Raw genomic sequence first — 12488 nt, 5'->3', positions numbered from 1 at the left:
TATACAGGTAGTGGACAAAAAAATGGAAACACCAATGTAAAGTCACTTAATAGGGCGTTGGGCCACTATGGTATCCTGCTCTGTGGAGTTCTCAGCAAACCATTTTTGATTAAACTGGCTGCTCATGCCCCAGGTTGAAATTTGCAGTCAATTGATCCGCAGTTGCTCGTCTGTTTTGCCTTGCACTTTGAATTAGTGCACGGATATCACGATCCTGGAGTATGCGCTTCCGCCCACTGTTGCCCTTTGCTGATGATGTCTTTCCCTCAGAGTTCCATACCGACATCACCTTAGACACCTTTGCTCGTGAAACAATCAGCAAGTTGAGCTGTCTTGGTCACTGAAGCTCCTGCCAAACGCACCCCAACAATCACCCCTCTTTCAAAGTCACCGAGGTCTCCTCTTGCAGCCATGTTAGCCATAATTACAGGCAACCAGGCCTGTCCAGCAGTTTTATACATGACCCTAAGCATGCTGGGATGTTATCTGCTTAATTAATGCATAAGCCACACCTGTGTGGAAGCCCTTGCTTTCAATATACTTGGTGTCTCTCATTTACCCAGGTGTTTCCATTTTTTGTCCACTACCTGTAGGTCTCAAGTGTGCAATTTTAAAATACACATGTTATAGCACTCATGTATTTTAATTTTAAAGCATGATTTCTGGTAATACTTTAGGTTAAAGGAAGCTATCGGTTTCTATGCCTTATTCTTGGTTTATCTGTTTGCACTTGCACTCACTGGGTAATTTCACCCCAGAACTGCATTGTGTCATAGCATGTTACTGGCTGAAAACATTTCAGTCAATAGGGGAAGCAGTTGATTGGCTATTGACATGAAAAAAGCCAATGAAGCAGTGGGGACAATAATCAGGTAGCATGGCTTGTGAACAGTTTTGTTTTACCTGGTGTTGCACCAGGTATCAGGTTTAGAAATTAAAATAAATGTTAGGTATAACATGCGTTTCTTTCAAACCGGCACACTGGAGACCCATACAATGAATCAAGGCCTAGATGTGCATGGCAATGCAATTTTATGGAACTATTTTTTTTAGTTACAATTACTTTAACTATAAAAGAGTCATGCACAGATTTGCTGATTTAATAAAATGCTATAATAAACTCATCATCCAAAGTATTATACTACTTCAAGGTTGTTGTCCAGCCTGCGGGACACTATTTTATGAACTGCCTTCAAATGATGCAACACAGGATTGAACAGTACGTAATGTATATAGACAGATAAAATAAAATTCATACTGTAAATTACTATAATGAAATATTTAACTCAAAGTTGTTTATACAGGTGTACTTACAGCATGCTTCTCAGCCAAGTAGTCAAACAGCATTCTTCCATCCCTAAGCAAAAATGAAAAAAAAAACAGAATATTTTTTTTTTTTCTTGTAGGCAGTTAAATCTGTAAATAAAAGGAAATGTTGTCTATTGAGACTCTTACAAACAAAACACACTGCATATTACTGTAATTGTTTAGTGTTATTTCAACATGATAAAATGAATTGTAGATTACTGAAAAAACAGTTATTAACAAGCTTGAATTAAGCAAAATTAGTTAGATTACAGATAAATAGGCCTCATGATCAGGAAACTGCAACACTATTTGATTCAAGGGCATTTGACAGAATACAGTAATTACACTGAACTATCAGTATAATACAAAGGATCAATCTACAGTAGGAACTAAACTGCAATATGTCTTGAGTAGGAAGAAAGCAAATGTTTGGAGATATTTTTAAAAAATGCAATTAAGATTTGTATCTCAAAGAATATTGATTGTTTGTCCAGAATTTGTGTGGACAAGATGCTATTACTAGTACTTGAAATTTGTCTAAATGGCAGTTTTTGTCTTTGTTTTGCGCACACTGATTTATAAAATATCTTCCAGACATGAAACTGGAAAAAAGAACCAACTGTTCAACATGTGACAGCAGTGCTGCCTCTCCAATTACAATTGATTAATTCACTTTGATTAGTAACCATGCTCACCACATGGTGATTTTCTTTCAAATGTGGCTGGGTCTGCTAAGAAATAAATAATTGACTCTACTACCAAAACTCAGTACGAGGAGATAAGTTTAGTTTACTTGTGGTATGTTCAAAGTATGCTTATAAAGCTGCTTTACTACGTATCATTTACTGTTTTACTGCATTCTAACTAGGGCTGTAAGGGTTTAAATGGTAAACGTGGATTCAAAATATTTTTGTATGTTATTTTATACGGCTAAACGCAACTTAACAGTAAAATATATTATCAAATTATTTTTGCATATTTTCTGCAAAGATATGTTTCCCTTTCTATGGTTTTCCCCTTTAAGGAAACCTGACCTGTTCTTCCACGTGATCACTCTAAATAGGTCTTGCATAAATTTAGGACAGACCAGCTTCCTGCGTTGTTGTGTATCTCCATCACATTGCCTTTTTTCAGGTCTTATAAAGCCCTATGAAATCTGTGTTAGAGAGCATAGACGGAATCACAGAATTAAAAAAATATTAACGCGGAATTAAGTGCTGTACGAAAAAAATGCATTTGGCAGTAGAGCATTAAGCTTGAGATTTACATATTTGAAAGGAAAATGTGAAACAAATGGTTAGTACAGGCGGTGGCGTAACTTTGGTTTCAAAAGTGGGGGAATGGGTGGCGGGGGGACGGTTTCTGTAGCTGGGTTATAAATAAGACGGGGTATTCTGTAAGGAATAAACAACGAGAAGGGCTGAATCAGTGAAAATAATTCACCGTTGAGCATGTTAAATGAATGCAATCATGGAAAATAAATAGAAACCTTTTTAAGGACTTACACAATTAGACAACGTTGCAGACTATTTTTAACGTCTGTATTACAACACAAAAAGTGTCTCACACAGACTGCAGTCACTTTGAACAATATGATCCCAATGTTCACACAGAGAAGATTTATGGTAGTGAAACCATGGGCATAGCAGTAATATAGAATTGATCAAGTTCAAAACTAAAAGTTATGAAACACGCCTATCTGTTTGCTTTGGAGAGCCCCACACTGCACTAAAATAAATAAATAAATAAATAAATAAATAAATAAATAAAACCTTTTTTTTTTTTTTTTTTAAAGTTAACAATACTATTTTTCAATACAATTAGATAAAACAATACTTAATCCAATGAAGACGAACGCAAACCAAATGGAAAAAGTAGAAGTCTGTAGGTTTACGGTTTTGTGTTGTTCACCTTGCTTGCGGTGTGCATAAGTTCATTTAAATTAACCTAATTACATTTTTTTTAAAACGATAAAAACGGAAATTAGAAAAAAAAAGGGGAATCAGAACAAAATAACACAAATTCCATAGGGCCCTAGTCTTGGTACTGTACATTAGTTCAGTAAAGTGAATATCCTGTGTGATTAAGGCACCTCACGGCTCCATTCACACCACAGTAAAACACTAACACATTGGAAAAGAAAAACATGTAGCTACTATTTATTTATTTATAAAAAGAACGGCAAATAAGATGTCTGTTACAAAGTGCTTACAACTTTTTATTTGTCCATATTTTATTGTGTGTTCAACATGACATCTGCAATTACAGAACAGCTTTTAAATTATTCAAGCGAGCTGAACCGAGAAGCCGTGAGAGAGAGGGACGCTGGGAAATGAAGTCTTTATTTTTTAACGTGAATGCGCAAGCGCCGTTGTGAAGGGGAGGGACGCTGGGAACTAGCATTGTATCAGACAACGGGTTTGATTTTTAATGAAAAAAAAAATAGGTTTTTGGTTCTGGACATGTTTTGTTTCCAGCCAACAATATACAAGTGAATGAAAGTGTGGAGTAGTGGTTAGGGTTCTGGACTCTTGGTCGTGGGTTCAATCCCCGGTGGGGGACACTGCTGCTGTACCCTTGAGCATGGTACTAGATTGCTCCAGTAAAAACACAACTGTATAAATGGTGTAACACAGCAGGGAGGGGGTTAAAATCCTCCCTGCATAAAAGATGTGCGCAGGCACATTTTTGTAAAGTTTAATTGTTTGGTTTAATTGTTTTATTGTTAATTATCTCCTGCACCTGGGTAGTAATTTTAAATTAGGACCAGGTGCAGGGTATATAAGAGGTGCAGTCAGTCTGCACAGGGCTGCTGTGTGTGCAGGCTTACCAAGAAAGTGAAGGTTTGTCTTTAAGTGGATCTATATGGTACGTGCTTTGAATAACAAACCAAGGTTAAAATATGAGTTAAAATATGAGTTAAAATATTGGAAGTAAAATATAAAAATATGAAATGAGTGAAACATTAAATTTATGGCTGTTTAAACGGCGGGATTAACAATGGGTTTAAAACGTGTAGTCAATTAAATGTAGATTTACAGCCCTAATTCTAACACATGCTTCTATTTCCAGCTATATCAATCTTTCCTCCCTTATTTCCAAATTAAACAAAATACATTTTAAAATGGAACTGCTGTTTCACTTTTACATTGCCTCCTAACTGTCTGTATCAAACTAGAGAGGGATACAGGTGCACAGTTCTGTACTACTGTATAAGCATGCATTGTACAGTAGTTCAAAGAGTTCCTTAAGTAAAACCAGGCTCACTTTTAAGTAGTCTAATTAAAGTGTACTGAACTAGGGCTCCTGATTTTCCATTCTTGGGAATGGCAAATTCCATTTTTCAAAATGACAAATTACGTTTTTTCAGTTTTTTACCAATATATTAAGAATTAACATAAATAAAATCTTTACATAAAAAAAAAAAATCTATTGAATTTTTTTTTTTTTTTTTTAAGTCCCTGAGATATATAGGTGTTCTGAAAAAAACAACTTATTGATGGCATTACAATATACAGACTATTCGAAAACTAGGGTCATTATTACAAAAATATACCATTTTCATAAAATTACAAATTAAATACAATGTTCAGGACACTTCTCTCCCATCTGTAGTTTCATCTGCAACAACGCAGACTGGTTTATGCTGTACAACTGCTTGCATGCATTAGGGGCAGCAGTGTGGAGTAGTGGTTAGGGCTCTGGACTCTTGACCGGAGGGTCGTGGGTTCAATAGCAGGTAGGGGACACTGTTGCTGTACCCTTGAGCAAGGTACTTTACCTAGATTGCTCCAGTAAAAACCCAACTGTATAAATGGGTAATTGTATGTAAAAATAATGTGATATATTGTAACAATTGTAAGTCGCCCTGGATAAGGACGTGACAGTGCAAGACAGAAATGTGTAGGTTTGAGCTAGGACTTTGGAGTTTACACTAGTGGGGTTCCCGTAGTTAAACCAGGCACAGGCCATAATAACGTGAGTAAGTTATAGAGTCAGAGAGCGATGGAGAATCCGACATTAAGCAGTACATATCTTGGTGTTCCTGTTTCTTGTGCTCCTCCAGATAGAGAAAGAAAGATATATAAATGATTGTTCATTTTGAAGCCGGACCCGCGTTGATCATCAATACTATACTGGTAATATTATAGTATTACATAGCCTTTGACTGAGTCTCCGTCTTCTGACACATCTTAGATGCCGCAGTTTCTCTTTTCTTCAGCAAACAAAATTACTTTTCCTATTAAAAAATGTTCATGAAGTTCGCTGTGCAGCCATTTTAATATACCGGTACTGTACCAAGAGGAATATCTGTAGTGGGCAGTACTGTGTACAGTTGGTCTTGTTCAAGCGCACCAGAATAATTGACACGTGTAAATGTAAATTGGTACCCTAACTAAAAACCTTGAATCCAAGTCACTCCCCCCAAATTTGAACTTTTATTTTTGCCACAAAAGTGCGACGTAAATTCAAATAAATACGGTATACAATATGTTTGTGTAAAAGATACAAAGAAATACATTATCTGAAAATCAAATGAACTGAAGTACAATCTCGTAAATGCGTGATTTTATTATAAACTTAACACAAGAGCAAATGGAATTGAGATGTAAAATTTGTGTTTTGCAAAACTTGTTTTCCTTCTTTGTCCACAAAAACAACAAAGGATTCCCACACTGCAGACTTGCATTTTTCTGTGAGCTTTTTTTTTTAAATGGAATTCGTTTTTCTAAAGTTTCTTTCACATCCTTCATAAACAAATCCATTACTCTGACTTAAGAATGATCCTAAAAGAAACACCTTTGATTTGGGTCACATGTCTGCTGCTGCACTCTGCAAGCCATGTCATGTGCTTTAGGGGGAAGCCAATCCATGCAACAGGAATTATAAACAATGATTTTTTGTACCAAAGAGAGCCTCAATAGTTTGTATTACTGAGTAAACAAAATCGGACCCGACCCGAGTCTTGCGTGACAATTTTGCACCCGAAAACCCGTTCGGTACCCTTCAGGTCTCGGGTCCCGGTAGACTCATGAAGACCTCTAGCGCAAAGTGTGGGGCACATCAGAAAGAGTCAGTAAGGGGGGCATGACTGACTTTTTTAACCCTTTGCATTCCATTTATTAACTCTTTGTGGTCCTATGTCGGACCTGGTCCGACATTGCAATTATTCCTATTCGGTCCAATGTCGGACCCTGTCCGACATCATCAAAAAAACGGGTTTCTAGTTGTTTTTTCTCTGGAAGAAAACCATTCAATGGCTGAGTGGGAGTGACAGGAGCCGAGACAAGCGTATCTCATGCATAGTCATACTTGCCCCTGGCATCTGATAATGGAGGCCATAAGGAAACAAGCTGGCTGTGACTGCATCAGCGCTCAGAGAATATCACTGACATTTGCAGAGCTTTTTTCAGATGTTATAGTAATAAAATAATGACTTGGATCGCATTATTGAGGCGTTTGGTGATAAAACGAGTGATCAGGAGATGATAGATCGGGGGGGGGGGATGGGCAACAAAATGTATGCTAAGTAAGGGGTGCGGCATATAAAAAGTTTGTGCAACACTGCTCTAACTCACCACGGTCTGGAATCGAATCACAGAAATACTGTATTTTTAATAATGTTCTTTACATCATCAACCCTGAAACTATACTATTACTTATTTTATTATTACTTGTTTATTTAGCAGACGCCTTTATCCAAGGCGACTTACAGAGACTAGGGTGTGTGAACTATGCATCAGCTGCAGAGTCACTTACAATTACATCTCACCCGAAAGACGGAGCACAAGGAGGTTAACTGACTTGCTCAGGGTCACACAATACGTCAGTGGCTGAGGTGGGATTTGAACCGGGGACCTCTTGGTTACAAGCCCGTTTCTTTAACCACTGGACCACACTGCCTCCTGCACAGAGTTTACATTGTCAATGTCAGCAACACACATCAACACTGATTTAATTTAGGTCCAAAAAACTGCGAGCCATCAAGGATATATGGGGACCTGCCACAATATGTTCAACACAAACCTATAGTTAAGCTAGGGATGCACCCAAGCAAACGGTGGACCCCCTTGAAGACAGCTACTAAATCCCAGAAGCATACCTCATACTTCAAAAGTACTGTGAAAGTCACAAAACTCTGTTTTACTGCATATGCCCTGTAAAAGAAGGGGCAGACCCCCACATGGATCCTATGAAAGACAGTAAGGGCTACCTGGTGGACTGCATCTGTCTTGTAGTTTCTGGATCTTCAAACATCTTCACAATGGGTTCTGTTTCTGACTGCAGCTGCTTCAGCTGGGCCACAACTGTAGTTCTCTTTTCTCTCAATGCTACAATACAGAAACAAATATAAAAAGGATTTTTTTTTTTGTATTGTGAGCAACAAATACAGGTTTTATTGTAAATACTATTATTTTGAATAGACTGTGGAATATAAAAACTATCCACTATGAACCAATTAGTTTTAGTGAACAATGCAATGTGTAGGATACTCCACATTAGAAGGTATATAATAATAATAATGTGATATCTTGTAACAATTGTAAGTCGCCCTGGATAAGGGCGTCTGCTAAGAAATTAATAATAATAATATAATATTTACATTTAATAGTAGAGCTTTCTGAATTCAGCGATGATGACAGCACTACAGCATATTAAACTACAGCTCGGAACGATAATTTAAAAGGCTTTTTTTAAACTGTTACAATACTTTTGCATCAAAACAGGCCCCTATATTTTGTACATATTGGTACAAAAGAAAGACTTTATTGGTAAAAGCCAATGGCATAACTTACAACAGAAAATTAAACAAGTTAGAATTCAAGTATACTGAGCTTTTGTTTCTTGATTAAAAGAGTTTATAATGTGACATTTGTTGTATTATTTATACACAGGTTTTATTGTCTTCTGAATGTATTTAAGCTGCAAATCAAGCATGGTATTCTAAATGTAAATGTGTGTCCTTTTGTCTGGGATTGGATAACCATAAGCTGCTCACTGTGAGGGATTTCCTTGTCTGCGTACAAGTTTTTGTACACGTCCATGGCGAAGTCCACCATGTTGGTGTCACTGAGAAGATCCAACTTTCCTTGCAGGAGTTCCTTTTCATTGTAGATCTGCAACAAACCATTTGTTTTAGTAATGCAAAAAGAAAAGAAAGATATCCATATATAGCCTTTATTAGCCCAACAAATCAAATGCCAAAAGCTACAACTTCTGATACACCAATGTGGAATGCCCATACCAAGTGCCATCTGTAGTTTATAAAAACCACTACTGCTGTAGGTGTAAGCACATAATTGCCATCATGTTTGCCAACTGTTGTCAATGCATGCTATTACTGATTAGAATTTGAATACACTTTTTGTATGTGTGTGTGTATAATATATTATATATATATATATATATATATATAGTTGTGCATGATGTCTGCAAACTTTAAGATATTTACAGTAATACACACCCACTTTAAGACAATATGACAGACAGTTAAACTGCTATAGGGCAAATAGTGTACAATGCACTGTTAAATTGCCCTGTGGTGCCCACATATTAAGTTGACTCATTGTGTGAACTTAAATAATGTTATCTTGTGGCTATCTGCTCTTTTTCAGCCAAACAAAACAGACAGGGCTTGAGTCTGAGGCAAATTTTACACAAGCAGGGTCTTTCCCTATTTCTCTCAACAAGTTTAGTCATTTTTGGTCAAAAGAATAAGGGGTGAAAACAGACTCCCTGTGTAGTTTGCAAATACACAATGACTTAGTAAAATGATTACCACCCCAGCCTATGTTAATGTACATCTGGAACCAGGAGTAACAATCAAACACTGCTATTATGTCTTCTTAGACAATACTGCACATTGCCATTGTTGCAATACAAATAACAGTTACAAGTTTAAAAATAAATAAATAAATAAATAAATAAATACATTGTTAAGAAAGATCAAACAAGGTAGACCTCTGTGTGATGAGAGCAGCAAAACGCAAGTTAGCAAACCAGTTTGGACACGGAAACAAAAATAATTACAAAACCTAATGCGATATACGTTACGTATTTTCTAGTCGCACTGCGTTTTTATATTATTTTATCAATAGAATGTTGCGTTTTACCCGAATCACTAAATATATACACAATGGGGTGAGGCCTAGCTGCAGACCCTACACGTGCTTGTTAAACTATGTTTATTGCTGCCTAAAACCTCACAGCAAAAATAAAAACAAATACTTATGATATTTATACGATGTTTCTTACCTCTTTGACAGACAGGAACTCTAGCAAAGGGAATACCAAATGCCGGTCCAAAAAATGTGCGATCTTGGTGGTCAGGTCGTACTCCGCCATCTTCACTGTGGAAAGGAAAGAATTCAAACAGCAGAAAACTTTATTAGCTGGAAACAAACAGTCAGGTGTGTTGGTACACAGTTGAATCTAACTGATTGCATAGATACAGTAAACTGTGAGTCTCGACTATTATCATCATTATTACCACTTTTGTGTTTGAATAAATCATGGGTATCAAGTTTTTATCGCTTGTTGTATAGCAATTCTGATGTACGGTATACGGAAACGTCCTGTTGACATTAATAAATGCATATATTAACATCAGTTTTATAAGGTGGGAGGGGGTAATTGAAAAGACTTAGTTGAAACATTTCTATTGAATGCATTAAGTTTATTTAAGTATTTATAAATTCGACACTATTGCGTGTTTAATAGTTATGAATGATTTAACACACACACACACACACACATATATGTATATATATATATACTACAGGACCAGGGCAGTTTTAAACACTTATGGGGCCCCTGGGCGAACCTCCGCAGGTGGGCCCCCTATTTATTTTTCCATATTTACATTAGTGTGAGATAGATCTTCAAAGCAATTTCTGTGTTAGGAAAAGTAACCTGAACATCATTGTCAAGTATGACATTATACATAAATTGTTCCAGGCTACAGTCTTCTTTTTTTCTGATACAAAAAGACAGTGGAATGACTGGAACTGTATTAACTCATCGCCAAAGTTGATTCAGATCACGCTTGTAGAAGTCCGACAACTTATTTGCAGCAATTCTAATGGAGCCAGGGTCCATCGTTACAAAGTTTATAAAGAATCCAATCATCTTATACTTCGCTGTAAGCTGCTAGCTGATGTTCCAGACATACCAAACCTGTCGATACACCGCAGAAAGGCCTTAGTACAAAAAGCCAACTTTGGCGTCAGCTCAGCCTCAGCTTCTTCTGCATGACCATAGTCAAGTGGCTGCTGACGCACATTGCGACGATGAGCTCGACGTATTCCTCTGTTCCTGAAAGACGCTTGCCAGCTTCTTCAAATTCATCAAATTTATCACGTTGTTGCTGGACAAAATCTTTGAGTGACTTCAAAACACCAACTGCAGCATTTAAATTGTGTTTAACTGCCTGCAAAGTTTTGCTGCTGTTGTTGAAGTGCTGCAAGATAAGATTCCAGAATTCTGCAAAAATTCCTGTCTCAAGTTTATTCATTTGATCTTATAGTCCTCGTGCAGTACTGCAACATTCTGGTTTCGCAAGACGGTCTGTTGACATCACCAGCAAAATGTCCATGATATTTTCATAGCCATTGACTAGTGCTTGACAAGCATCTGCAGGACATGACCAACGTGTGTCACTCAGTTCATTGCATGAATTTGCAGCATCCTTGCCCACAATATTCAAAGAATGTCCAAAGCAAGGCACATACTTCGCAAGTTCTTTCAGGTTACCTATTTTAGCCTGCATGCCCTTGTAGTGACCAGACATGTTACTCGCATTGTCATAGCTTTGGCCATGGCATTCCTGTATGTTGAGCCCAACTTCTTGAAGAAATGTCAGAAATGCATTTGTCATTTCTTCTCCCTTGTGCCCTGTTGACTCAAGAAAAGTTACAAAGCACTCCACAGGCCGATTTCCTTCGAGGTATCGCAAAACAACAGTAAGTCGATCAATTTGAGCGTTGTCTTCACGTGAATCCACGGATATTGAATAGTATTTTGCAATTTTAACTCGATCAATCAGAACATCTAAAACTTTTTTGCCCATGATCTGAATCAGCTCCTCGCACACACTTGCTGACAAATAGTTGGCATGTCCCTTGCCTTTGTTAGCTTTAGTCTGAATGTGCTGTCCTAAGAATGCGTCATATTCCACGATCAATTACAATAGACCAAGGTAGTTACCATTGTGTGCAGACCTGATCGTTTGATCATCACCTCTGAAAGCCAGCCCTCGCTCTGCAAGAAATGTTATCACATTAACCAAACGCTTCACTACATTTTGCCAGTAGTTTGTCAGCTCATCAATTTGATTCTGAATAGCCTGGTCAATGTGGCCTTCTATTTTTGCGTACTTGGCGTACTATCACTGCACGAATATGACTTAGAGATTGCTTGTGTGCCGAAATTCTTTCACTGGCATGCTTCCAGTCACTGAAGCCGGCATTCGCAAATGCCATTACCGGCAGCACCAAATTGTTTGCATTCAAAGCAGTGCACCCAGCCAGTGATTGTTGAGTAACACAACCACTTGCGCTCAGTCTTACCACTGGCACATTTACGAATGAACATGTCCACAGTGCAGCCACAGCCATCCTTCACTGATGTAAAAAATCCATCATTCCGTAGTTCTTTAAGTGTTTTGTGAACTGCTACACATCCTTTCTTGGCCCAATACTCCCGCATCTTCACAGTAGGTACGTTAGGCCACATACCAATATCAGACATGAAACCTGGCTGCTCCGCTTCGATGTTCACTCCATTTGGTCCACCTTGCACAACAGCAGCTTCAGGGGGAGGCCCATCGACAGATCCAGGTGTATCAGCAGGTCTAGCTGTATCACGTTGTGCAGAAAATACACTTACAGGTGCCAGAAAACTACTAATTTTGGGTAGTTTAGCAATTTTTCACTCTAATTCCCGCTGCTTCTTCTGCTTCTCCGCTCCACTAGAATGCTTCATCATGATGATGAGGTGCGATTTATTTGTTTTTTCTCACTCATTTGTTTAACACTGGGGAGTTTGAGGAGAGAGGCGAGCGTGCAACTAACTATGCCACAGGCTGTAAACAAAATAGAAAAGCAGCTTAGGTCTCTCTCAGTCCTACATAACACAGCCAGACACTGTAACACAAATGTAAAAGCCCCCTAGCAGGGTTG

General features: G+C 37.8%; 1 protein-coding gene across 1 annotated transcript in view; it reads right to left on the bottom strand.

Annotated features, from left to right (window-relative positions):
• Positions 1 to 9659, bottom strand: part of LOC117399468 (eukaryotic translation initiation factor 3 subunit E-B) — a 55800-nt gene extending 46141 nt beyond the window's left edge. Inside the window, exons 1-4 of the mRNA XM_033998675.3 lie at positions 9565 to 9659; positions 8309 to 8426; positions 7523 to 7640; positions 1315 to 1357 (exon numbers count right to left, since the gene is read on the bottom strand). Coding sequence (XP_033854566.1) covers positions 1315 to 1357; positions 7523 to 7640; positions 8309 to 8426; positions 9565 to 9654 — 369 coding nt within the window. The 5' untranslated portion in view covers positions 9655 to 9659. The remainder of the gene's footprint in view (positions 1 to 1314; positions 1358 to 7522; positions 7641 to 8308; positions 8427 to 9564) is intronic.
• Between the last annotated feature and the right edge of the window lie 2829 nt (positions 9660 to 12488).

Source organism: Acipenser ruthenus, chromosome 4, assembly GCF_902713425.1.
Source record: "Acipenser ruthenus chromosome 4, fAciRut3.2 maternal haplotype, whole genome shotgun sequence".
Taxonomy (NCBI): domain Eukaryota; kingdom Metazoa; phylum Chordata; class Actinopteri; order Acipenseriformes; family Acipenseridae; genus Acipenser; species Acipenser ruthenus.
This window is presented reverse-complemented; position numbering and strand designations above follow the sequence as displayed.